Here is a 27888-nt window from a genome sequence, read left to right on the forward strand (position 1 = left end):
ACTAGCGACCACTTAGCGATGTACCAGCGATCCTGACCGCGTCATATCGCTGGTCGGGATCGCTGGTACATCGCCAAGTGTGACAGTACCTTAACATACCAAGTGGAGCTCGAGTCGCAGATGTTAACGTGTTAAATGCATTAACAGAGTGCCGGCAAGGGGACGCTTCATTCAGGTCATGATTGCAGGGAGCCGATGAGTTGTCAAGACCCAGGTCAGTTCCTTTAGTAGGACCAACAAATACAGTGAAAAGTTAAAAAAAAAAAACTTTTAAAAGAGAAATAGTGATAGCATTGATGACAGCCTCTAAAAGTTTCTTGCAGCCATCGACAAGCTTCTTGCACTTCTAAGCTGTGATTTTCTCACACTCTTTCTTTGTAGTTTGTTCAAGCTCTTGAATGTTTGCAGGGTTCTTTTTCCCATTGACAGCTTTCAGCTCACCCCAAAGATTTTCAATGGGATTGAGGTCAAGACTCATTGCTGGCCATTTTAAAACCATTTTTTTTTTTTTTTTTTTTTTTTTTAACCATTCCTGTATATTTATGGATTTTTTTCTTGCTGGACGACCCATGATCTTCGACTCAAACCAAGTTTTCTTACACTGGGTAGGACATTTCACTCCAAAATCTCTTGATAATTCTCTGATTTCATGATTCCTGTGATACGGTCAAGGCCTCCAGCACCAAACAGAGCAAAGCAACCCCACAGAATTATGGATAATCCACCATGCTTAACTGTTGGTAGGGTGTACTTTTTGTACACAGCAGTCACCATGTCCTGACGTAATCGCCCCAATGTCCGTGTCATTGACGTCAGGCACAGAGGGGGAATGATGGGACAAGGAGCGTATCACTCCCTGTCTCATTGCTTTCAACTGTATCGGCATCTATAAGCATCTATCGGCATCCCTATAAGCTTCATTGCGCCATCTGTAAACAAACTGTTGCTTTGCATTGCCAAAAAGGTTTTATTTTTGTTTCATCTGTCCACAGAACATTTTCCCAGAAGGATTGTTGTTTGTCAAGATACTTTATGGCAAAGATTAGTCGTTCCTTTTTTTGTCTTTTCTTCAGCAATGTTTTTTTCCATGACCATCGCCCATAAACCTTTGCTTGGTTTATTGTGCGATGTATGGTATTTGTTGAAACCATGACCTAAGACTGTTCCAAGTTGGCCTTCAGGTCTTTGGATGTTTGACGTGGTGTTTTTTTCCACTGTTTGCACCAACCTTCGAAGACATCTCTTGTCAATTTTCCTCTTTCCTCCACATCCATGGAGGTTGACGGTTCCATATATGGCAAACTTCTTAATAACACTGCACACTAATAAAACTGGGATACCAAGGTCTTTGGAGATGACCTTATACCCTTTGGAAATCTTGTGTTTGCTAATAGCAGTTCTGATTTCCTCAGACAGCTCATGTGTCTTCATCATTATGGCAAAGGAACAGGGCATACCTACCATGTGTCTTTTTAAAACACCGATTCTCATTTCTGATTTACCACAGTTGAGTCAAAATGTGTTTTATATGCTAATTTAATGTAATGGGTGCCAATACCATTGTCACAGCGAGCTTTAGGTTTTTCTATTTTTCCCTCCCATTGGTCTTTTTTTTAAATTATTTTTTATCATTTGCTCTTTTGTATTTAACACGAGTGCTCTATACCAAAAATGGTTTCACTTGATTCTTTTAATTCAGGAAATATTCTATATTATGTACTTAAACTTCAGGGGCGCCAATAATGATGAGCAAGACTGTACATAGTCATTACTGCTACAATCAATGAATGGTTGTGTTGATGATGGACTGTGCTGGTGAAGATAAAAGATATGTCAGCTGGCTTTTGCTGTGTTATCTGAAGACAGCATGATGTAGGGGTTAAAACCATTACTGTAGCTACTGGGTGGGCACGGGGGGCGGTAACCTCAGGCCCCATGCTCTGAGGTGCCCTCCTGAAGCCACACTACTGTAATTGTATTGGCGTGCGCATTGCGCCCATACAACTTACAATCTGCTTCAGAGCAGGAAAACTAGCTCTCCCTGCTCTGCCACCTGGCCGCTATGGGGACCTTGAGCAAAAGCACCAGGCCTCCTACCCATCAACGCACGTTCAACTATTGGCTGGATGCCGATACAGTTGAAAGCAATGAGACAGGGAGTGATACGCTCCTTGTCCCATTATTCCCCCTCTGTGCCTGACGTCAATGACACGGACATCGGGCGATTACGTCAGGACACGGTGACCGCTGTGCATTGATGAGTGTGCATGCGGAGCAGCAAGGGAACGAAGACAAGAGGTGACTGGTGAGTATTGTATTTTTTTTATTGGGAATGCATACTGTATGTAGGCCTATGGGGGAGTGTATTATACTACATAGAGGCCTATAAGGCCTCTATAAGGTTGTAATCAGGGATACTTGGTTAGGGAATTAATCACAAAGCATAATTAAAATACATGATTGCACAACACATGAGTAAAAAAATAAAAACAAAATATATATAAATATTGACTGAAAAAAATATACCTTACACATATATGAAGTGGTAACTATTGTATGCTTACATCTAACTGCTCAGCATCTGGCTTGGCTGTTCTTATAAGAATTGGGATCATTACAATAGCTATATATATATATATATATATATATATATATATATATATATACTTATATTAAGTGTTAGTAATATAGGATAACAAAGTAAAAAACTATTTGATCTTATTAATTATACCATATTATATCATGGTATATTGCAATTTACTTTATCCACTATGGCCTATTGATATTTACTATACTTTTTCATGTAATGGTCCAGTTGAACTAAATGTCTCACTTAATATTACGGTAATTAGTTACCACTCAGAAGTTGCTACCCCAACCTACCCCCCGCCCCAAAACTCTAGCTACGCCTCTGGTTAAAACAGTGATGCGTCATTTATTGGGCTGAGTACTGATGTTTACTTGTAATGAAGGTTTATCACATGGACATTATCGCTTCCTGAACTAGACCTCATGTTCCTGCTGGATTGATTACGCCTCCTACTCTGATAAGCAGATCGCTGTCAATATACCATGCACTGGTGTGGGCAGGCTTAGCCATCAGAATTCTGCTACATCTAAGGGTATGTGCACACGTTGCAGAAAATTTCTGCACAAAAACCTGAATCCCTTCCCAGAAACCGCACCTATTTTTCCGCGGCGGTTTTTGTGCGGCATATCTTGAGATCTCATTACCCCTTCACCCATGGGTTGCTTTTTTTTTTTTTTTTTTTTTTACCTCCTCTTCTTCCAAGAGCCTTTTTTATTTTTCCATCCACATAGTCATTTGATAGCTTGCTTTTTTTCACAATTTTTGGGTTATTTATTCATTTATCATGTTCACTATATGGTTAAGCCGACCTGGCTATGTGATTCAGCCTATCTCATCCGGTTCTCCTGAAGACAACGTTCCCATTGTTCAGATGTTTCAGCTGCCTTTGATTCATCAGTTTCCTTTCAAGACGGGATTTGCACTGTTCACTTGTCTCAACTGTTTGAGACAGTTTTGTTTTCTTAGCTTTTGGATTTACTGGCCCAACAGATTGGCGGCTTTTTAAAAAATAGTCCTTAGTATTAGGACTCTTAGTAAATCAGATCACACTTATCAGAAATCTAATAAGTGAATTTATATATTATGTATATATACAGGGTGGGCCATTTATATGGATACACCTAAATGAAATGGGAATGGTTGGTGACATCAACTTCCTGTTTGTAGCACATTAGTATATGGGAGGGGGAAACTTTTCAAGATGGGTGGTGACCTTGACGGCCATTTTGAAGTCAGCCATTTTGGATCCAACTTTATTTTTTCCAATGTGAAGAGGGTCATGTGACACATCAAACTTATTGCGAATTTCACAAGAAAAACAAGGGTGTGCTTGGTTTTAACGTATCTTTATTCTTTCAGGAGTTATTTAAAAGTTTCTCTTTGTTTACAGCCATTGACATGTCGCAGAGGTTAACACATGAGGAGCACATAGAAATTGTGTTGATGTCTGGTGAACGCGGGTCATTGCACCAGATTTCAATGCAAGACACCCTATGCAAGAAAACTCTCACCATTCCCATTTTATTTAGGGGTATCCATATAAATGGCCCACCCAAAAAAGTTTGCTTCATCACGGAACATAATGTGCTGTGTAAACTGAGGGTCCTGGACAAATTTTTGTTTTGCCCTTTCTGCAAATTCAGCATGCCGACCGGGTATCAGTTTAACATCCCTTAGGCGGATATTAGCTACTCACAAATGGCACCCTTACAAAATCCAGCTGCTGCAGCATCTCAACAAGGATGACTCAGATCAGCGCGCTGAATTTGGATAGGCGTAAAATAAAAATTTTGAAAAAATGTGTTGTGTTTTATTTCATTAAAATATTTTATTCTTATGTCTGTGGGTTTTTTAAACCTGTATTAAGATTAATAATGGATAGGCTTCTTATTGATGTCTCTCCATTATTAACCGGGCTTAATGTCACCTTACAATAGCAAGGTGACATTAACACCTTATTACCCCATATGCCACCGCTACACGGCAGTGGGAAGGGAGGGGCTAAGTGCCAGGATTGGCGCATTGTTACCACGGCTGGTCAGGTGAGGCAAATCTCCAGGAGTGGACCCTCTGGACCGTGGCACTGAGGGGTCCCGGGCGAGCTGCCAGGTGGAGCCGACCCCTATACAGGGATCGTTAGGAGCAGGTCCAGGGGTTCGGGTACCACGATAGCCGATACCGAGAGGGGCAGCTCAGAACAGACTGGAGTAGAAGTGCGAGACTATGGGAGGTAGAGTCCGAGTAGGACTGCAGGACCGGACCAGGAATAGCAGGATGAAGCGGGATCACTGGAGACAGTACCAGAGTAGGACTGCAGGACTGGAGCGTAGACAACAGGACAGAGCAGGATTACTGGAGACTGGACCGGAGTAGGGACTGCAGGACTGGAGCATAGACTACAGAACCGAGCAGGATCACTGGAGACTGGACCGGATTAGGACTGCAGAACTGGAGCAAAGACAGCAGGACGGAGCAGGAACACGGGAGGCAGGACTGGAGTAGGACTGTAGAACTGGGAGCGTGGATAGCAGGACGGAGCAGAAACACGGAAGGCAGGACTGGAGTAGGACTGGAGCATAGATAGCAGGACCCACGGAGTACCGAACTGCGGGGCTGCTGCAGGGACCACGGAGGGCAGGACTGTGAGGCTGCTGCAGGGACCACGGAGGGCAGGACTGCGAGGCTGCAGAGAGCACACGAGGAAGCAGGGCCCAGTGTGCTAGCAAACACAACGAACAGGCGCCTCCCTCAAGGGGGAACGGCCTGATATGCCCCTGTCTGGTCTGCCATTGGTCCGTCGGTGCTTCCGGGTCAGGGCATTGCCGGAGCACAAGTAACAGGAGGGAGGCGCGGCCGCGGCCTATGGCGCATGCGCATTGCATGCAGAGACACCGTTGGCCGTGAGCCTGTCAGAAGGGACCGCCGTGGCTGTCGGACGGCGGGGGGCTGCGGCGTGGGAGCAGAGGTCGGGTGAGTATGCAATGGTGGCGTGACAGTACCCCCTCCCCTAAGCCACCCTCCCCTGAGATTAGCAAAAAATCTCTTGAGGATATGGGGAGCATTGATATTCTCCCAAAGTTCCCAGGATCTCTCCTCAGGACCAAAGCCCTTCCAGTCAATAAGAAAAGTAGTCCCACCTCTAACCTTTTTCATGGCGATGCTGTCCTCCACCTCAAAGACATCATCAGTACCAACCGGCTGAGAAACAGGATCAGACACGGAATGGAAGCGATTCAGTACCACAGGTTTCAGGAGAGAGACGTGGAAGGTGTTCGGGACCCGGAGCGAAGCAGGCAACCTCGATTTGTAGGCAACTACATTGATAAGTCCAAGAATTTCAAACGGACCGATGTAACGCGGACCCAACATGTAAGAAGGCAGTTTCAACCGGATAAATTTGGACGAGAGCCAGACTTTGTCCCCGATACGATACGGTGGGGAATCCAATCTCTTCTTGTTAGCATAATTTTTCATCCGATCAGAGGCCCTCGAGTGACGTGTTGGTTTCAGCCCAGATCTTGGAAAATTCAGAGGACAAGATGTTGCCGCTGGTACCTCGGAGGCAGGGGTTACCGGAAGAGGAACACCAGGATGTCTGCCAAACGCAATGAAAAACGGAGACTTGGCCGCGGACTCACCAGTATGGTTGTTATAGGCAAACTCTGCCCAGGGGACTAAGTCAACCCAGTAGTTCTGGTAGGCGTTGGAGAAATGGTGTAGGTACCCAGTCAACGTCTGGTTGGTACGCTCCACCTGCCCGTTGGACTGTGGATGGTAGGCAGCGGAGAAGTCGAGGGAAACGTTCATGAGCTTACAAAGTGCCCGCCAGAACTTGGAGGTGAACTGAACCCCTCTGTCAGACAGACACAATACGTTGCGGTAGTCCATGGACTCTGAAGATCTGATGGGTGAAAACTTTGGCCAAGTCAGGAGCCGAGGGTAGACCGGGCAGAGGGATGAAGTGGGCCATCTTGGAGAAACGGTCCACCACCACGAGGATGATTGTACAACCGGAAGAATGGAGTAGGTCGGTGATGAAATCCATGGCAATGTGTTCCCAAGGAACCGCAGGGACAGGTAACGGAAGCAACAAGCCGGATGGAAGTCGTCATGGCACTTTGTTTTTAGCACAGGAGGGACAAGAGGCCACGAAATCAAGCACATCTTGACGAAGCATGGGCCACCAGTAGTGACGCGTGATAAGGGCAAGCGTCTTCTTAGTTCCGGCATGGCCGGCCAGTCTGGAGGAGTGCCCGCATAGAAGGACCTTTCGCTTGAGGTTTTCAGGCACAAGAGTCTTGCCAGGAGGTGGAGAAAGCCAGTTCACTGGAGCCACTGTGATGATTCTAGTGGGGTCAATAATGTACGAAGGTTCCTCCACTGTTTCGTTTGGCTGAAAGATCCTGGACAGAGCGTCGGTTTTGGTGTTCTTGTTGCCAGGGCAAAAACGGAGCTTGAAGTCAAATCGGGCAAAAAAAAAAAAAAAGGACCATCTGGCCTGATGAGGATTGAGTCTCTAGGCAGACTGGCGATAGGCCAAGTTCTTGTGATCAGAGAAAATTACAAAGGCATGGACAGTCACCTCCAGGGCCAATTTTATGGCCAAGAGTTCCCGGTCGCCGATCGAGTAGTTACACTCGGATGGAGAGAAGGCCTTAGAAAGAAGCCACAGGGATGCAGACGACCGCAGGCGGATCTCTGGGACAATACTGCCCCGGCACCTGTTGAGGAAGCATCCACTTCGAGTACAAAGGGTCGGTTACTCTCGGGACGATGCAACACCGGGGCCGTGGAGAAAGCCCATTTTAAGGTCTGAAAGGCCTCCTCCGCCTCAGTAGTCCAAGCATTGGGAGTTGTCCCTTTACGGGTGAGAGCAGAAATAGGTTTGGTTATTGCGGAAAAGTGAGAAATGAATTGCCTGTAATAATTGGCGACTCCAAGAAACCGCTGCATCGCCCTTACTCCGACGGGGCTATTTGAGAATGGCAATGAACTTCTCAGGATCCATCCTTAATCCAGCGTCGGAGATAATGTATCCCAGAAACAGCAGAGAGGTTTGTTCAAAGAGACATTTCTCTATCTTAGCATACAAGCGATTCTCCCGAAGACGCTGTAACACCAGGCGAACACTTTCTGTGGGACGTGATATCCGGAGAGAAGACGAGGATGTCGTCCAAGTACACGACCACACAGGAGTACAAGAGGGCCCGGAAAATCTCGTTGACGAACTCTTGAAACACCGCAGGAGCATTGCAGAGACCAAAGGGCATGACCAGGTACTCGAAATGGCCGTCTCGAGTGTTGAAAGCCGTCTTCCACTCGACACCAGCGCGGATATGGACCAGATTATAGGCTCCCCTGAAGTCTAGCTTGGAGAAGACCCGGGCCCCTCTGAGATGGTCAAACAGCTCCGGAATGAGTGGAAGAGGATACCTGTTCTTGATGGTAATCTCGTTCAAGCCCCTATAGTCAATGCACGGCCGTAGAGATCCGTCCTTTTTCTTGATTAAGAAAAACCCGGCTCCCGCAGGCGAGGAGGACTTCCGTATAAAGCCTTTGGCGAGGTTCTCCTGGACGTACTCGGACATGGCTACGGTCTCTGCGGGAGACAGGGGGTAGATTCTGCCCCTTGGGGGGGTTGAACCGGGGATTAGCTCAATTGGGCAGTCAAAAGGCCGGTGTGGAGGAAGAACCTCCGCTTCCTTCTTATCAAAGACATCAGCGTAGGAACTGTAGGCTGAAAGAAGACCCGGAAGGTCTGGAGGTGGCCGAGGAGCGGCCGCCAGACGGACAGGAGTCAGACAGCGAGCTTGGCACGGGCGCCCCCTAGAGGAGTATCTCCCCTGAAGACCAGTCGAGAACAGGCTGATGAGTCCTTAACCATGGAAGACCGAGTAGAATCCCATGGGAGAGTTTGGGCAAAACGTAAAAGGCTATCTTCTCTCGATGTAAGGCTCCGACTTGCAACTCCACTTCCTCAGTGACCAAGGTGACGGTCTCCTGTAGCGGTTTGCCATCCACTGCAGCAATCAGGCGAGGGTTACATAGGGTAACCACGGGAATTTGTTATTTGTCCACCAATTCACGCCGGATTAAATTACCTGCCGAGCCCGAATCCACGTAGGCCACCTCGGACCCACGTCTCTCCCCTGAAACCACAATAACAGATATAGTAAGAGGTTGAGAGGAATCATTAGCACCTAGGGAGGCCTCTCTTACCTGACCTAGGTGGAGAAGTTTCCCGATTTCTCTGGACAGGTGCGGACAAAGTGTGATGAACCTCCACAATAGAGGCATAGGCCTTGTGCCCGCCTCTCTCTCCGACGCAACTCGGCCAATTTGAGGCGATCTACCTGCATGGATTCGACCGAGGAGGGAGAAGAGGACACAGCAGGACGGGGACTAGCAGACCGGGTGGAGAGGGAGGCTGGTCTAGTGGACCTCCTGTCTCTCGCTGACTCCCGAGCCCCTACAAAAGCCGCGTTATTCCAGCCGAGCTCAGAGGAGAGAGAGTGCGAAAGCGGATCGCGAATTGCCCGACTATGAGAGAACCCTGACGTAGGTTAAAAAGAGACTTGGTGAGAGGCTAACCGACCCGGCTCACCGAAAACCCTGTTAAAAGTATCCAAGAAGACTGGAAGACTCGAGACAACGGGGTCGTCCCATTCCCAGAGAGGGTTCAGTCAAGACAGGGCCTCTCCCTCCAGATGGGTCATAATGAAGGCCACTTTGGCCCGGTCAGAGGGATATTGCTGAGGCAACAATTCAAAATGGAAGCTACACTGATTTAAGAACCCCCTGCAGAGCTTGAGATCACCAGTAAACCGAGGTGGGGTGCCGGGAGAGCTATAGACATGGGGGGGAGAAGTCGGGATCGCGGCGGCAGACTGGAGGACCGACAGGCAACTATCAACGGAGGCCATGTACCTCAAAATATGGGCTTGAGCATCTCGTTGCTGACCCAGCTCCTGTTGAAGACTGGTCAGTTGAGTGGCATTTCCAGGATCAGCCACCTGCAGGGCCGACAAACAGGTGTCCATAGACTTCATGACAGACATGATGCGTCCCTGATTCTCCCGCAAAAAGAGCAACTCCTTTTGGGTAGCAGCAGAAGTACCGGCGGAGTCCATGATCTGATCGTACTGTTACCACGGCTGGTCAGGTGAGGCAAATCTCCAGGAGTGGACCCTCTGGTCCGTGACACCGAGGGGCCCCGGGCGAGCTGCCAGGTGGAGCCGACCCCTATACAGGGATCGTTAGGAGCAGGCCCAGGGGTTTGGGTACCATGATAGCCGGTACCGAGAGGGGAGGCTCAGAACGGACTGGAGTAGGAGTGCGAGACTATGGGAGGTAGAGTCTGAGTAGGATTGCAGGACCGGACCAGGGATAGCAGGATGACGCGGGATCACAGGAGACAGGACCGGAGTAGGACTGCGGAACTGGAGCATAGACAACAGGACAGAGCAGGATCACTGGAGACTGGACCGGAGTAGGACTGCAGGACTGGAGCATAGACTACAGGACGGAGCAGGAACACGGGAGGCAGGACTGGAGTAGGACTGCAGAACTGGAGCGTGGATAGCAGGACGGAGCAGGAACACGGAAGGCAGGCTGGAGTAGGACTGGAGCATAGATAGCAGGACCCACAGAGTACTGGACTGCGGGGCTGCTGCAGGGACCACGGAGGGCAGGACTGAGAGGCTGCTGCAGGAATCACGGAAGACAGGTCTGCGAGGCTGCAGAGAGCACACGAGGAAGCAGGGCCCAGTGTGCTAGCAAACACAACGATCAGGCGCCTCCCTCAAGGGGGAACAGCCTGATATGCCCCTGTCTGGTCTGCCATTGGTCCGTCGGTGCTTCCGGGTCAGGGCATTGCCGGAGCACAAGCAACAGGAGGGAGGCGCGGCCTATGGCGCATTGCATGAAGAGACACTGTCGGCCGTGAGCCTGTCAGCAGGGACCGCTGTGGCTGTCGGACGGCTGGGGGCTGTGGCGCGGGAGCGGAGGTCGGGTGAGTATGCAGTGGTGGCGTGACACTCATCTTAGAGATGCGCTATTTCTTGGGTGGCTGCGTGCTGGTATTTGTAGCCGGGGGGGGGGGGGGCATATCCATGGCCCCTTCCTACTCTATGAATATTAGCCCGCAGCTGTCCGCATAGCTTTTCTGGCTATAAAATATAGGGGGACCCCACGTCATTTTATTTTGGGGTCCCCCTATTTTGATAGCCAGTAAAGGCTATGCAGACAGCTGCGGGCAGATATTCATAGCCTGGGAAGGTGCCATGGGTAATATAGATATATCTATGTATTCTACCTATCCCATATCTATCTATCTATCGATTTGTCTGTCTGTGGGCGTTTTTAAAAAAGGATCCGTCAAAAAACGGAAGAAACGGATGAAAAAAAAGGATGCGACGGATTTGTTTTTTTGACAGATCCGACTAGCGGAGCCATCAAAAAAAAGGGTCCATCACATCAGTTTTTCACAATGTGCGACGGATCCATCGAGCCAACGGATTGTGATTGATGGCAAAAAACTGATGCGTGACAGGGGCCTAAGCCTCCCTTAAAAGTAAACAAACAATAACAAAGCTTGTAGGACTACAGGTCCCAGAGCAACACTACTGGCTTACAGCGCAGAGGATCTCCGCTGCGACACATATCGGCAATTCACAATGACGCCAGAGTCACTGTCTCACTATCAACATTATGCCTCCATGTGTATCCTGAGGAGAACCTACAGCGTCCCTTAGCTGTAACAGGGGTCACTCACTGTCTCACAATATATATACACAGATGGCAAAAACATGTGATGGCCTCAGTGTCAGACTGTTCTAGTTGTCCATAGCAACCGATCAGCTTCAATGCTGAAAGCTGCACTGAGGTTGCTATAGGCAACGAGAACGATCTTACTGTGACGATCTGCACCCCCTCCCCTCCATCCTCCCGATACCTATTATGTCCCGCTCTGGCTCCCGGGTATCAGCATACTCAGGAAAATTTGCACAACAACTTTGGGGGTCTAATTTCTCCTGTTACACTTGGGAAAATAAAAAATTGGGGGCTAAAAAAATTAGTTTTGTGGAAAAAAAAATGTTTATTTTCACGGCTCTGCGTTTATAGACTTCTGTGAAGCACTTGGGGGTTCAAAGTGCTCAACACACATCTAGATAAGTTCCTTGGGGGGTCTAGTTTCCAAAATGGGGTCACTTGGGGGAGTTTCTACTTTTTAGGCACATCAGGGGCACTGCAAACGTAACATGACGCCCGCAGACCATTCCATCAACGGGATGCCACACAGATTTTCTGCTTTATAATTATATCGACTGGGCAAAAAGGGGGGGTGATTTGAACGTGTGTTTTTTTTTTTGCTTTTTTTTTTTTAATATTAAAACAAAAAAGTTTAACTTTTCACAGAATGTAATAGTCCCCTAAGGAGACTTGATGCAATTATCTGATTGCTCGCTTGTGCTATACATAGCAGTGTCCTATGTGTGCACGGAGGTCTGCAGCAGGCTTCGAACTGTCATGGCAACCCTTCGGCACCCCACGATCACGTCAATCATGTTCCAATGGATGCATGGAATGATGTGCCCACCTGCCGGCACGTGTTAAATGCCACTGTCAGAGATTGACAGCAGCATTTAACAGGTTAACAGCTGCGGGCAAACACACACGATGGCTGAATACATCATTTCTACATAGGTTGAAGAAAAAAAAAAAAAAAGACCTACAGTGGTGTCAAATGAATTGGGACAAAGCATTTTTTTAGCTGTTGTCAACAGATGTAACAGGAGTCTGGTGGGCAGTATTTTAACATATTAAATCTTTTTTATTGCAGATTTACTCTAGCAGAATCTTAGCCCGAGTTACAAGGCAAATTCAACCTCATGGCTGCATGGCAGAGCTGAATGTATCTCCTAGGACTCAGCAACTCCTGTTCCCTTTCCTGTAACCAGTAATCATATGATCACTGGGTCTGGAGGAGGAAGTACTGTCAGTGCTTCCTAAACCGTATACACAGTGCTTGTTCATTGCTATACAGTGTTCAGGAGGGCAAATATGGTAATAAACATTCTCTATGGGAATTCTGGCTCCGCCTGACAGTTTCCAGCCCCAAAAGCTGAACTATTATGTGTGGCTGTAAACTAGGCAATTATGTTTTAGAAACTGAAGAGAATACATATTGCAGATCTGGGCATTTATAGCCTATGAGCAGTCCAGAAACTTATTTGTGCATGGCAACAAATCATGTATGGTCATTGAGTGCATTTAAAGTTTTTAACTAAAACGTTAACTTAGTTGGGAGCTTTAAAGAAAACCAAATTTATCATGGTATTTAATTCAATCAACTGAACGATTTCTACTAATAAACTGAAGAGATAAAATTAAGTTTTACCTGATTTTTCTGCAAGTGGGGACAAGTCAACTGAAATTCCCCTTTCCTTGTTGATGAGTGTACAATTGTCACTTTCCAAGTATTCTGTGTGACAAGCATTCTCTGTAACCCATTCTACCTCATAGCGACAATTGCTGCTTGCAGTTAGTTTGGGGTCAGAAACCTGCAATAAAATGAAATTCTTTTGTACAAGTTTTAAAACATACAACCAAAGTCGACTTGCCTCTTCGTAGAACCAAAAACACCAGGCATAGCAAACTTTTCTTGTTATGGACAGCAAAGTACGACATTAAATAAGTATATTTAGCATCACAAATTCCTATATGGATCACCCCTTCATTCCAAAGCCTGTCTTCACAATATTGACCAGGGCAAATATTTAAAATCTAACCAGTGTCACTTTATGTGGCAATAACTCAGGAACGCTTTCACATACCACAGTGATTCGGAGGGTATGGCATACTGTCCAGTGCGATAGACCACGCCACAGCTATGGGGCTTGCCATTCGGAGGGGTGGGGGGAGGTAAGCTATGTATCTCCAAGACATGGATACTGTTGAATAGACTTGGTGGATCAGGAAGCCAATGAGTCAAACTCGGTGCAATGATGTCACTACATTGCGCAAACTATGCAAAAGCCTCAGTACACACACTGCACAGATCAAAGCAGCGCTGAGGGAATGGGGTGAGGCAAGTAAAGTTTTGTTTTTATGTCAGTAATTGTGGGGGCCGCCATACTGAATGGGGGGCTGATGATGGCCAAAATACTGAGTTGCAAATGAAAATCAGTTCCAAGGACGACATCTGCAAGGAGTTTGTATGTTCTCCCCATGTTTGTGAGGGTTTCCTCTGGGTTCTCTGGTTTCCTCCCACACTCGAAAGACATACTGATAGGGAATCTAAATCGTGAGCCCCATCGGGGACAGTGCCAGTAATGTCGAAAGCGTTGTGGAATTAATGGCGCTATATAAGCGAGTCAAATAAATAAATACATTTATCAGAATGGGAACTATTTGAACACAGCAGTGGCAAAGCGGACTATAAAAGGCAGAGATGTGAGAGTTGAGCCAATGAATGAGAGGAACCTGTTGTCATATGGGCCTTTATCAATCCCTGTCACAATCTTTTCTGTTCAGTACGACATGGAGGGTACAAAATAAATAAACATATAAAATAGGTACTATTTATTGAAGTTATCCACTTTGGAGATTTTGACAGCAGAGTGCGTCAAGGTACAGCCCCGTGAATTCAACCAAACCTGGGAACAGGGATTTAGGGGTTTCTTTTTCTGATACAATTCTGGTTTAATATGCAAACATTTTGCAGTCTATTCAAGTCTAATTTTAGACCTAAAATAGGCAACATTATACACAGTATTATATAATTTGACTTGAACTTATCCACTACTCTTTATTTATTTAAATAATTTAAAAAAACAGCGTGGGGACCCCTCTGTTCTTGATAACCTACCTTGATGAAGCGGACAGCTGAGGGTTGCAGTCCCCAGCTGTGAGTTTTGCCTGGCTGGTTATAGAAGATACACGGGAACCCACGCCGTAATTTTTCATTCAATCATAGCGCAGGCAGCGGCTCCTGCTGTCACTATTAGCAGCAGCAGGGGTAGGCTGATGGGAGTTAGGCTATGTGCCCACGTTATACCGCGTACCGGCGGTACTAGCCTGTGTGCCCCCTAGCACCGGGTGTCAGCTGACACCCGGCGGTGTGAGCGGGCGATCATGAAGACGTAATATTCCTTCTTTGGTCAAATAAGCCCAGGTTACATGGACGGAATACTATGTCCTGCGTCAGAAAGGGGTTCATTTTTTTCCTGTCTGGGCAAGGTATAAGACAAATGAGTATGACCTCACATAGGGAAGAGACCTGTCAGGCAAGGGTAAGAAGAAGCTGCCAAGGACCTGCCTCAAACAGCTTTTCAAAGCGTAATTTCCTCTGAAACGCCACAGTTTGGAGGCGGGGAGGTCAGACCTGGCTCTCTCTGTATGAAACATTTACAAAGCCCTTCTCTTCTTACTAATCTCACTGCTATCATCTGCCTTGAATACAAGCAGGGAAGTGAAGAGGAGCAGAGACGTGTGTCATCACAAACACTTCTGCAGCTCTCATTATTATTATATTTATTTACAGTTGTGGATAAAAGTATTGACACCCCTGCAATTCTGTCAGATAATACTCAGTTTCATCCTGAAAATGATTGCAAACACAAATTCTTTGGTATTATTGTCTTCATTTAATTTGTCTTAAATGAAAAAAACACAAAAGAGAATGAAGCAAAACGCAAAACATTGATCATTTCACACAAAACTCCACAAATGGGTCAGACAAAAGTATTGGCACCCTCAGCCTAATACGTGGTTGCACAACCTTTAGCCAAAATAACTGCGACCAACCGCATCCAGTAACCATCAATGAGTTTCTTACAATGCTCTGCTGGAATTTTAGACCATTCTTCTTTGGCAAACTGCTCCAGGTCCCTGATATTTGAAGGGTGCCTTCTCCAAACTGCCATTTTTAGATCTCTCCACAGGTGTTCTATGGGATTCAGGTCTGGATTCATTGCTGGCCACCTTAGAAGTCTCCAGTGCTTTCTCTCAAACCATTTTCTAGTGCTTTTTGAAGTGTGTTTTGGGTCATTGTCCTGCTGGAAGACCCATGACCTCTGAGGGAGACCAAGCTTTCTCACACTGGGCCCTACATTATGCTGCAAAATTTGTTGGTAGTCTTCAGACTTCATTATGCCATGCACACGGTCAAGCAGTCCAGTGCCAGAGGCAGCAAAGCAACCCCAAAACATTAGGGAACCTCCGCCATGTTTGACTGTAGGGACAGTGTTCTTTTCTTTGAATGCCTCTTTTTTTCTCCTGTAAACTCTATGTTGATGCCTTTGCCCAAAAAGCTCTACTTTGTCTCATCTGACCAGAGAACATTCTTCCAAAACGTTTTAGGCTTTTTCAGGTAAGTTTTGGCAAACTCCAGCCTGGCTTTTTTATGTCTCGGGGTAAGAAGTGGGGTCTTCCTGGGTCTCCTACCATACAGTCCCTTTTCATTCAGATGCCGACGGATAGTATGGGTTGACACTGTTGTACCCTCGGACTGCAGGGCAGCTTGAAGTTGTTTGCATGTTAGTCGAGGTTCTTTATCCAACATCCGCACAATCTTGCGTTGAAATCTCTTGTCAATTTTTCTTTTCCGTCCACATCTAGGGAGGTTAGCCACAGTGCCATGGGCTTTAAACTACTTGATGACACTGCGCACGGTAGACACAGGAACATTCTGGTCTTTGGAGATGGACTTGTAGCCTTGAGATTGCTCATGCTTCCTCACAATTTGGTTTCTCAAGTCCTCAGACAGTTCTTTGGTCTTCTTTCTTTTCTCCATGCTCAATGTGGTACACACAAGAACACAGGACAGAGGTTGAGTCAACTTTAATCCATGTCAACTGGCTGCAAGTGTGATTTAGTTATTGCCAACAACTGTTAGGTGCCACAGGTAAGTTACAGGTGCTGTTAATTACACAAATTAGAGAAGCATCACATGATTTTTCGAACAGTGCCAATACTTTTGTCCACCCTCTTTTTTATGTTTGGTTTGGAATTATATTCAATTTGGCTTTAGGACAATTCTTTTTGTGTTTTTTCATTTAAGACAAATTAAATGAAGATAATACCAAAGAATTTGTGTTTGCAATCATTTTCAGGAAGAAACTGAGTATTATCTGACAATTGCAGGGGTGTCAATAATTTTGGCCACAACTGTATATAGCGCCATTAATTCCATGGTGCTGTATATGAGAAGGGGGTTACATACAAAGTTATAGATGTCATTAACAGTAAACAAATTTATAATGACAGACTGGTACAGAGGGGAGAGGACCCTGTCCTTGCGGACTTACATTCTACGGGATAGTGGGGAAGAGACAGAAGGTTGTAGGGTGCAGCAGCTCTGGTGGTTTTGAGGCAGTGGCTCAGGCGGTGGTGAGGTGGCAGAATGGTTATTGCAGGCTGTAAGCTTTCCTGAAAAAATGGGTTTTCATGTTCCGCTTGAAGGATCCGAGGGTAGTGGATAATCAGACGTATTGAGGCATGGAATTCCAGAGGATAGGGGATATTTGGGAGAAATCTTGGAGGCGGTTGTGTGAGGAACGAATAAGTGTGGAGGAGAGTAGGAGGTCTTGGGAGGATCGAAGATTACGTGAGGGAAGATGTTGGGAGATTAGTTCAGAGATATAGGGAGGGGATAGGTTGTGGATGGCTTTGTAGGTCAGTGTTAATAGTTTGAACTGGATTCGTTGGTGAATTGGGAGCCAGTGGAGGGATTTACAGAGGGGAGAGACAGGGGAGTAGCGAGGAGAGAGGTGGATTAGTCGGGCAGCAGCGTTGAGGATAAACTGGAGTGGTGCAAGAGCAGGGAGGCCACAAAGGAGGGTGTTGCAGTAATCAAGGCGGGAGATGATGAGGGCATGTACAAGAGTTTTAGTAGATTGAGGACTGAGGAAGGGACGGATTCTGGAAATATTTTTGAGTTGGAGGCGACAGGAGGTGGCAAGAGTTTGGACGTGTGGTTTGAAGGACAGGGCAGAGTCGAGAGTTACTCCAAGGCAGCGGATTTCAGGTGCGGGAGAGAGCGTGATGCCATTTACCCTAATAGATAGATCAGGTAGGGAAGAAACTCGAGATGGAGGAAAGATAATGAGTTCAGTTTTGTCTACATTGAGTTTTACGAAGCGAGAGGTGAAAAAGGAGGATATGGATGACAGACACTCTGGGATTCTGGACAGCAGAGAGGTGACATCTGGGCTAGAGAGGTAGATCTGAGTGTCGTCTACATACAGGTGGTACTGGAAGCCATGGGACTTTATGTGTTGTCCTAGGCCAAGAGTATAGATGAAAAATTTAGAGGCCCCAGGACATAGCCTTGGGGAACTCCAACAGAGAGGGGGCGGGATGAGGAGGTAATGTGGGAGTGGGAAACACTGAATGTGCGGTCAGAAAGGTATGAGGCAATCCAGGACAGGGCAAGGTCTTTGATGCCAAGGGAAGAAAGAATCTGTAGCAGTAGGCAGTGGTTGACTGTGTCGAAGGCCGAGGACAGGTCGAGAAGGAGGAGGATGGAGAACTGTCTGTGTTAGCTTTGGCTGTAAGTCATTAGTAATTTTGGTCAGGGCAGTTTCAGTGGAGTGGTGGGGGCGGAAGCCAGATTGGAGGATGTCAAGGAGGGAGTTAGATGAGAGGAAAGTTGAGCATGGACATGCTGTTCAAGGAGTTTGGAAGCAAACGGGAGCAGTGATATGGGGCGATAGCTGGGCATAGCAGTTGGGTCGAGGTTTGATTTTTTGCGGATGGGTGTTATGGTGGCATGTTTGAACGCAGAGGGGAAGGTACCAGAAGATAGGGATAGGTTGAAGAGATGTGTTAGGGCTGGAATGAACGTGTTAGTGAGGTTGGGGAGCAGTTGGGAAGAGATGGGGTCAAGTGCACAGGTGGTGAGGTGTGATTTGGAAAGGAGATGAGTAAGCTCTCCTTCAGTGATGTTGGAAAGGGAGGTTATTAGGGAAGGGCAGAGGTCTGGTATGTGGAGTGGTTGGGGTGGTGGAACAGTAAAGGTTTGCCTTGTTTGGTCGATCTTGTTTTTGAAGTAGATGGCAAAGTCCTCAGCAGAGATGAGGGGAGCTGGAGGTGGCAGTGGTGGGCGGAGGAGAGAGTTAAATGTGCGGAACAGTTGTTTTGGGTTGTGGGATAATGAAGATACAAGGTTTGTAAAATAGGTCTGTTTAGCAGAGGTGAGGGCTGATTTGAAGGCAAGTGTAGCTTGTTTGAAAGCAGTGAAGTCATCTGGCAGGCGTGTTGTCTTCCAACGCCGCTCTGCGACCCTGGATGCTTGTCGAAGTTTTTTGGTGAGGTTGTTGTGCCAGGGTTGCCTGTTGATTTGTCGCACTTTGCCATGCATGAGAGGGGCGACTGAGTCTATGGCTGTTGTGAGGGTGGCGTTGTAGAAAGCGGTGGCACTGTCTGTGTTGTGGAGTGAAGATATGGAAGACAGAGGTAGAAGAGAGTCTGTGAATGTCTAGGTGTGCGAGGTTTCTGTGAGGATGTGCTTGTGGCTGGACATGGAGGGCAGGTGAGAAGGACAAGAATGAGAAGTTGAGTAGATGGTGGTCAGATAGCGGGAAGGGAGAGGTTGTGAGATTGGGTAGGGAACAGAGGCGGGTGAAGATGAGGTCTAATTTATGTCCGTCTGTGTGGGTGGCTGTGGAGGACCACTGAGTAAGTCCAAAGGATGAGGTAAGCGCCAGGAGTTTGGAGGCTGCTGGCTGGTGGGTGTCAATGGGAATGTTGAAGTCCCTCATGATGATGGTGGGGATGTCAGCAGAGAGACAGTGGAGGAGCCAGGTGGAGAATTGGTCGATGAAGGCAGTGGCTGAGCCCAGCGGTCGGTATATGACATCCATTTGGAGATTAGAGGGAGAGTAGATACTGACAGAGTGAACCTCGAAAGAAGGGAGGGTGGGGGTTGGACAGGACTGAAGGAGCAGTTTTTAGAAAGGAGGAAACCCACTACTCCACTATGTCTGTTGCCAAGGCGAGGAGTGTGGGTAAAGTGGAGGCCGCCATAACTCAGTGAGGCCGTGTCAGGGGGTGTCAGCCAGGTCTCAGTGAGGGCCAGGAAGGAAAGATTGCGGGAGGTAAAGCGGTCGTGGATCACGTGGAGCTTGTTGCAGACGGAGCGAGCATTCCAAAGTGCTCCAGAGAGAGGGTGCGGGAGGGTGGGGGTCAGTGGCGCAGGTTTTAAGTGTGAGGGATTGCGGTAGTTTCTCTTAGTGTGAGAAAGATAGAGGTGAGGATTAGTGGGATGTATGAGGCAGGGGGGCCAGGATTGGAGGATATGTCAACAGCAGTGAGAAGAAGCAGAGAAAGGGAAAGCAGGTGGGTGAAGGAGAGTGATCGTCTTGTATTGTATTTTAGTAGGAGAGGTCTGAGGTTAAGGAGTATGTTTGCAGATGAATCAAGGTGGGGGGTAAGAGAGAGGGGGAGATAGTTATTTGGTTCAAGGGTGCAGAGGTTTGGGGATAGCGAAGGAGAGTGAAGATTAGTGGTGCAAAAACGGTGAGGGCAAATGTAAGCATGGTTAAAGAGCAGGGTAAGAAAAGAAACGCAATTAAAATTAGAAAGCAGTGGTAATTCTTACCTTCTGACCGATTTCTGGACTATGTCTGGTATATTTCTGATGTAACACTTTAAAGATGTCACTTCAAATGATGTCACATCTGACCTGCTCTGTTCAACTTATACCATTCAAATGTCCATGAAATGAAGCCAGGTGAGGGAGAGGGAGGAGGGGGCTGGAGGACAGTGCACAGCAGGGAGCAATTAACAGATTGCAGTTAATAGGACATTTGACTAGCATCAAAGCTGGAGAGAGGCAGAATAAGATGGAAGGATAATACTAGGTGTGAGGAGCATGGGCATATCAATATGCATACAGTAAGTTTGAAGTATGATACATGGAATTTAAGTCAGGGGAAAAACAGAGTACAGACAAACCAGTTAAAAAACAGAGGGTGAGGAATGCATGGGGGTTCAGGGGTGCAGTGTGTATTCTGGATTAAGTGGGTTCAGACGTACCAGTTAAAAAACAGAGGGTGAGGAATGCATGGGGGTTCCGGGGTGTAGTGGGTATTCTGGATTAAGCAGGTTCAGACGTACCTGCTCTCATCCCAGGGCACTGTCAGTGGTGTGGGAGAAGGAGCAGTACAGCAGAGCTGACAGTGTCATGAGAGGAGAGACGCAGATGTACTAGCCTCCCCGTTTGTAATCACAGGAGATCAGTGAGAAGAGCAGGACTTTGTCATTACATTTCTCACACAGATAAAAGCCAAGTCTGACTTTCTCAGAGGGCATGTTTTTTTCCTCCCGTATGATGCATTCTGTTAGCCCGCTGCCAGATTTGTATTTATTTATAAACATATATAGGTCTTCTAATTAATAATCTTGTCCCAATGTACCATCAATAACTGAAAATATAAAAGAAACAGCTTAAAGGGAAGGTGCCGCAATTTTATATAATTTGCAAAAAAATAGCAAGTAACAAAACATGTTGTTTCAGCAAATGTTGTACTAACCAGGGTTTATGGTTTGTTTGTAATAATGTTTTAATGTAGCCACTGGGCGCTGACATCTTGATTTGCAGATCTGTGGAGGACTCATACAGTCTGCAAATATGGCCGTCCCTGGACATAGAAGACTGCGGGCGGCTCCCAACCCCACCATGCAGCCTCATTAGCAGAGAACTGGGCACGCCCCTGTGGGCTGCACCATTCACTGCTGTAGGTGTGGCTGGGCGCCATTTTACTGTAGCCCAGTGCTATCTGCTGAGCTCCACTTACCCTCTATCACAGGACCACTTGTGGCATAACTGGTCCTGTGTTGTGAGGAGAGGCTGAAGATATGGAGAAGGTGGTCAGCAGAGGAGAGAAGCGCTCACTGAAGCCGGAGGATGGAGAGTGGTGAGTGCGGGTGACTTTCCTCTATGCTCCTCTGTCCTGCTTACTCCAGGCTCGGCCCTGTGCTTCCTGCTCTACTGTGTTCTTCTGCTCTGTCTCCTCACTCTCAGCCCCAGTGATCTCCGGTAATCTGACACCTTCCCTTTTATGACAGCTTTTATGGCTGTCTGAGGAGGACAGTGACTTATACAGCCCATAGTCTAGTGTATGGGGGGGGCTGGAAGTTTCACCAGTGTGGGCATAGCTGTAATACTGTCTTGTGTGATACTGCCTGCTGAGCTGTGTATCTAATCCTATCCTGTGTGATCCTGACTGCTGAGCCGTGTATCTAATCCTCTCCTGTGTGATACTGCCTGCTGAGCCGTGTATCTAATCCTATCCTGTGTGATCCTGACTGCTGAGCCGTGTACCTAATCCTCTCCTGTGTGATACTGCCTGCTGAGCCGTGTATCTAATCCTATCCTGTGTGATCCTGACTGCTGAGCCGTGTATCTAATCCTCTCCTGTGTGATATCTGCTGAGCCGTGTATCTAATCCTATTCTGTGTGATACTGACTGCTGAGCCGTGTATCTAATCCTCTCCTGTGTGATACTGACTGCTGAGCCGTGTATCTAATCCTATCCTGTGTGATCCTGACTGCTGAGCCGTGTATCTAATCCTATTCTGTGTGATACTGACTGCTGAGCCGTGTATCTAATCCTATCCTGTGTGATACTGACTGCTGAGCCGTGTATCTAATCCTCCCCTGTGTCATACTGACTGCTGAGCCGTGTATCTAATCCTATCCTGTGTGATACTGACTGCTGAGCCATGTATCTAATCCTAACCTGTGTGATATTGACTGCTGAGCCGTGTATCTAATCCTTTCCTGTGTGATACTGACTGCTGAGCCATGTATCTAATCCTATCCTGTGTGATACTGACTGCTGAGCTGTGTATCTAATCCTCTCCTGTGTGATACTGACTGCTATGCCGTGTATCTAATCCTATCCTGTGTGATACTGACTGCTGAGCCGTGTATCTAATCCTCTCCTGTGTGATACTGACTGCTGAGCCATGTATCTAATCCTATCCTGTGTAATACTGACTGCTGAGCTGTGTATCTAATCCTCTCCTGTGTGATACTGACTGCTATGCCGTGTATCTAATCCTATCCTGTGTGATACTGACTGCTGAGCCGTGTATCTAATCCTATACTGTGTGATACTGACTGCTGAGCCGTGTATCTAATCCTATCCTGTGTGATACTGACTGCTGAGCCATGTATCTAATCCTATCCTGTGTGATACTGTCTGCTGAGCCGTGTATCTAATCCTCTCCTGTGTGATACTGACTGCTGAGCCGTGTATCTAATCCTATCCCGTGTAATACTGACTGCTGAGCCGTGTATCTAATCCTATCCCGTGTGATACTGACTGCTGAGCCATGTATCTAATCCTATCCTGTGTAATACTGACTGCTGAGCTGTGTATCTAATCCTCTCCTGTGTGATACTGACTGCTGAGCCGTGTATCTAATCCTATCCTGTGAGATACTGACTGTTGAGCCGTGTATCTAATCCTATCCTGTGTGATACTGACTGCTAAGCCATGTATCTAATCCTCTCCTGTGTGATACTGACTGCTGAGCCATGTATCTAATCCTATCCTGTGTAATACTGACTGCCGAGCCGTGTATCTAATCCTATCCCGTGTGATACTGACTGCTGAGCCATGTATCTAATCCTCCCGTGTCATACTGACTGCTGAGCCGTGTATATAATCCTCTCGTGTGATGCTGTCTGCTGAGCCGTGTATCTAATCCTATCCTGTGTGATACTGACTGCTAAGCCATGTATCTAATCCTCTCCTGTGTGATACTGACTGCTGAGCCGTGTATCTAATCCTATCCTGTGTAATACTGACTGCCGAGCCGTGTATCTAATCCTATCCCGTGTGATACTGACTGCTGAGCCATGTATCTAATCCTCCCGTGTCATACTGACTGCTGAGCCGTGTATCTAATCCTATCCCGTGTGATACTGCTCTCCTGAAATACTCTGTGCTGCTGTCACCCTGCTGGTTTTATGTGTGATCTACATGGTGGTATGAACTATATGGCGGTATTATGTGAGAACACTATGGCAGTATTATCTGCTGAAAGGGGACCCATTCTAGGGTGGTTCTGGCTGAGCCCCTGCACACGGGTCAGGGGTAATAGGTGCAGTCAGGGGAGGGCTGGTGAGGCAGCTGAAGAGAGGGGTCTCATTTTTATCGTTACTGTATGGCTACATTTCCCCCATCCTGCTTCCCAGCGTCACCCCGGACTGCGCCTGTCGCCTCGCTTTCACACATCGCCAGGACAGGATCTGAGGAGGGGAATGGGGTCTTTGCCTGCAAAGTCTGGGTCAGGCTGATTGATGGCCGTTCTGATCCAGACTTTACATGCAAAGACAGTCAGTAACTTTCCAGGCCCCATCAAAATGGCTGCTCACTGTGTTCCTAGATGTCATAGGTTTTTGTGCCAGATTTCAGTAGCTGCTCCCCCTAGTGTTAACAAGTGGAAATGCCAAACTTTTTAAAATTATTTTTCATATTTTGCAAAATTAAAAACAAATGATAATATTTTTTAAGAAAATGTAAACATTAATTCTTTACATTTTTTCAATTGCTGAAAAAAATTTTTTTGGATGGCACCTTCCCTTTAAGCATTCATGTGATACAGGAACATATTACTCATATTTATATGGCTTTGTCTGCCTTTTTCTTTTTAGTTCCGGAACACAAAAACATTTTTTATTGAATGGACATCGTTACCTTATATTCTAATAAGTTCCTCTCACCTCTGTTCCTGCTGACGGACAGGTAAATATTATTTTAACTGTTGGAGAATGGCCATTACAGAAGTCAGGTGGGGTATCCGTTTCATACTGAAGAACCAGCCTACAATAACAATACATTGTTATTCAGGTGACATAAAGGCGATAAGGGATAAATGCTGATGAGGACTAAACAATGGAGACTCCTGCTAACTACTATTTGCCACAATAAAGCTGCCCATACGCAACATTTTAGAGATAGTGGGCAGCCGAAAGTAGATATCCTACCCTGCCAAACACATGCACGCTCAAGTCCGTAGGGAGTGCATGCTTTTACAAGGGTAATATAAATAAGCCATTGTTAGATACAACTGACAATTTATCTCCTACTGGAATATAAAAATGGGGATTCAAATTTGACATGCTCAAATTTTTTTTCTCCAACAGACTCTTTCAGGAAAGAGATGGCCGATCAAGCCAAAATCATTTAGTTGTCATTTAAAATAAAAAGAATCTATTCTACTATTTCTAAACACTGTTTTTCGGTGATTCCTTTGTTTGTATCCCCATTCATACTGCACTCGCACACACAAATGATACACCATTTGAAAGGTAAACTTGCCCCCTTCAGCAAGAAAAAAGCCAAACAAACCACATATTCACAATTTGATCACACACATGATACACCATTTGAAAGGTAAACTTGCTCCCTTCAGCAAGAAAAAAGCCAAATAAACCACACATTGACGATTTTATCACAAAATACAGTTTAAACATTCATTTTCATAAACCTGCAGGTGACACCTCAACCGGAAGACATTTTTTGGCCTCTACTTATCAAAACAATTTTTTGTATAACCAATCTACATATCTATATATACATACACATATATATACCGTATATACTCGAGTATAAGTCGATCCGAGTATAAGTCGACCCCCCTAATTTTGCCACAAAAAACTGGGAGAACTTATTTACTCGAGTTTAAGTCTTGGGTGGGAAATGCTCCATAGATTATTCCCCCATATGGTGTCCCCAGAAGAAGCTCCATAGATTATTTCACCCATATACTGCCCCCATAAGAAGCTCCATAGATTGTTCCCTCATATGCTGCCCCCATAAGAAGCTCCTTAGATTATGCCCCCCATATGCTGCCCCCATAAGAAGCTCCATAGATTGTTCCCCCATATGCTGCCCCCATAAGAAGCTCCATAGATTATTCCCCCATGTGCTGCCGCTGCTGCTGCTGCATGTAAAAATAAAAAAATGACATACTCACCTCTCCGTCGCTGGGTGTCAGATACTCACGTGTCCTGCGTCCATGGCTGCTCCCCGCTATCTGCCACGTCATCAGTCAGTGACGTTCAGACTGCAGGGGGCGCGGCGCACACTAATCACGTCACCGCGCCCTCTGCTGTCTGAAGTCACTGACCGATGACAGACAGCAGCAAGCAGCCATGAACGCAGGACAGGTGAGTATCGCTATACTTACCCGTCCTGACGCTGTGTCTTGAGCCCCCAGCTTCTCCGCGCTCTCTCTTCCTGCCTTCAGCGGTTACGTGGTGCCGCTCATTAAAACTCATGAATATGCGCATATTCATGAGTTTTAATGATCGGCACCACGTGACCGCTGAAGGCAGGAAGAGAGAGCACGGGGAGAAGCTGGGGGCTCAAGACACAGCGTCAGGACGGGTAAGTATGACCTGACACCCCCGCTCCCCCTCCGACCCCCTTTGTATATGACTCGAATATAAGACGAGAGGGGGACTTCCAGCCCAATTTTTTGGGCTGAAAATCTCGACTTATATTCGAGTATATACGGTATAGGTGTATATATATATATATTTAAATTCAAAGAACACACAGATGAACGGCACCAAGGCACTAATCCACCAGCAACTAGTCCAGGATCAATCACGGGCACACAGTATGCAACATGCTGCTAGGGATGACGGTGCTCTGCATCAGAAAAAAACATGTAGAATTTTTTAAACGAAGAAAAAGAGATGCGGCATTCACCCAATTTACAGTGCAGTGTTTCTTTATTCGACCATTAAAGGTCACACAATAGAGGACGGGCAGATTACATAAGGCATGCGAGGAAAAAGCAGACGACAGCCGTATCGCGTACACAGACGCTTCAACAGGTCCAGGTCTGTGTATGCGAAATTGGGTGAGTGCCGCATCTCTTTTTCTTCATTTAACCCCTTAACCCTCAAGAGTGGTTTGCACGTTCATGACCGGGCCAATTTTTACAATTCTGACGACTGTCCCTTTATGAGGTAATAACTCTGGAACGCTTCCATGGATCCTGGTGATTCTGACAATGTTTTCTCGTGACATATTGTACTTCATGCTAGTGGTAAAATTTCATTCACATAACTTGCGTTTATTTGTGAAAAAAACGGAAATTTGGCGAAAATATTGAAAATTTCGCAATTTTCCAAATTTGAATTTTTATGCCCTTAAATCACAGAGATACAGCACACAAAAAACTTAATAAGTAACATTTCCCACATGTTTACTTTACATCAGCACAATTTTGGAACCGAAATTTTATTTCTTAGGAAGTTATAAGGGTTAAAAGTTGACCAGTGATTTCTCATTTTTGCAACACCATTTTATTTTTAGGGACCACATCACATTTGAAGCCACTTTGAGGGGTCTATATGATAGAAAATACCCAAAAGTGACACCATTCTAAAAACTGCACCCCTTAAGGTGCTCAAAACCACATTCAAGAAGTTTATTAACCCTTCAGGTGCTTCACAGGAATTTTTTGAATATTTAATAAAAAAAATGAACATTTAACTTTTTTTCACAAAAAAAATACTTCAGGTTAAATTTTTTTTTTATTTTACCAAGGGTAACAGGAGAAGTTGGACTTCAAAAGTTATTGTGCAGTTTGTCCTGAGGACGCTGATACCTGATATGTGGGGGGGACCACTGTTTCGGCGCATGGCAGAGCTCAGAAGGGAAGGAGCGCCGTTTGACTTTTTCAATGCAAAATTGGCTAGAATTCAGATCGGACGCCATGTCACAATTGGAGAGCCCCTGATGTACCTAAACAGTGGAAACCCCCCACAAGTGACCCCATTTTGGAAACTAAACCCCCCCAAGGAACTTATCTAGATATGTGGTGCTTCACAAAAGTTTATAGCGCCCGGGCGTGAAAATAAAAAAATCCTTTTTCCACAAACATGATCTTTTAGTCACCAATTTCTTTATTTTCCCAAGGGTACCAGGAGAAATTGGACCTCAAAAGTTGTTGTCCAATTTGTCCTGAGTACGCTGATACCCCATATGTGGGAGAAAACTACTGTATGGACACACGTCGGGGCTCGGAAGTAGTGACGTTTTGGAATGCAGACTTTGATGGAATGCTCTGCGGGTGTCATGTTGCCTTTGGAGAGCCCCTGATGTACCTAAACAGTGGAAACCCCCCATAAGTGACACCATTTTGGAAACTAGACCCCCTAAGGAACTTATCTAGATGTGTGGTGAGCACTTTGAACCCCCAAGGGCTTCACAGAAGTTTATAACGTCCGGGCGTGAAAATAAAAAAATCATTTTTTTCCACAA

The 27888-nt window shown here is 46.2% G+C and overlaps 1 protein-coding gene across 1 annotated transcript in view; it reads right to left on the reverse strand.

Annotated features, from left to right (window-relative positions):
* Positions 1 to 27888, reverse strand: part of IGF2R (insulin like growth factor 2 receptor) — a 298648-nt gene that overhangs the window by 168219 nt on the left and 102541 nt on the right. The window contains exons 7-8 of the mRNA XM_073557714.1: positions 24330 to 24429; positions 12990 to 13152 (exon numbers count right to left, since the gene is read on the reverse strand). Coding sequence (XP_073413815.1) covers positions 12990 to 13152; positions 24330 to 24429 — 263 coding nt within the window. The remainder of the gene's footprint in view (positions 1 to 12989; positions 13153 to 24329; positions 24430 to 27888) is intronic.

This window comes from Dendrobates tinctorius, unplaced genomic scaffold (genome assembly GCF_039654945.1).
Source record: "Dendrobates tinctorius isolate UK_male_01 unplaced genomic scaffold, ASM3965494v1 ptg000250l, whole genome shotgun sequence".
NCBI lineage: Eukaryota > Metazoa > Chordata > Amphibia > Anura > Dendrobatidae > Dendrobates > Dendrobates tinctorius.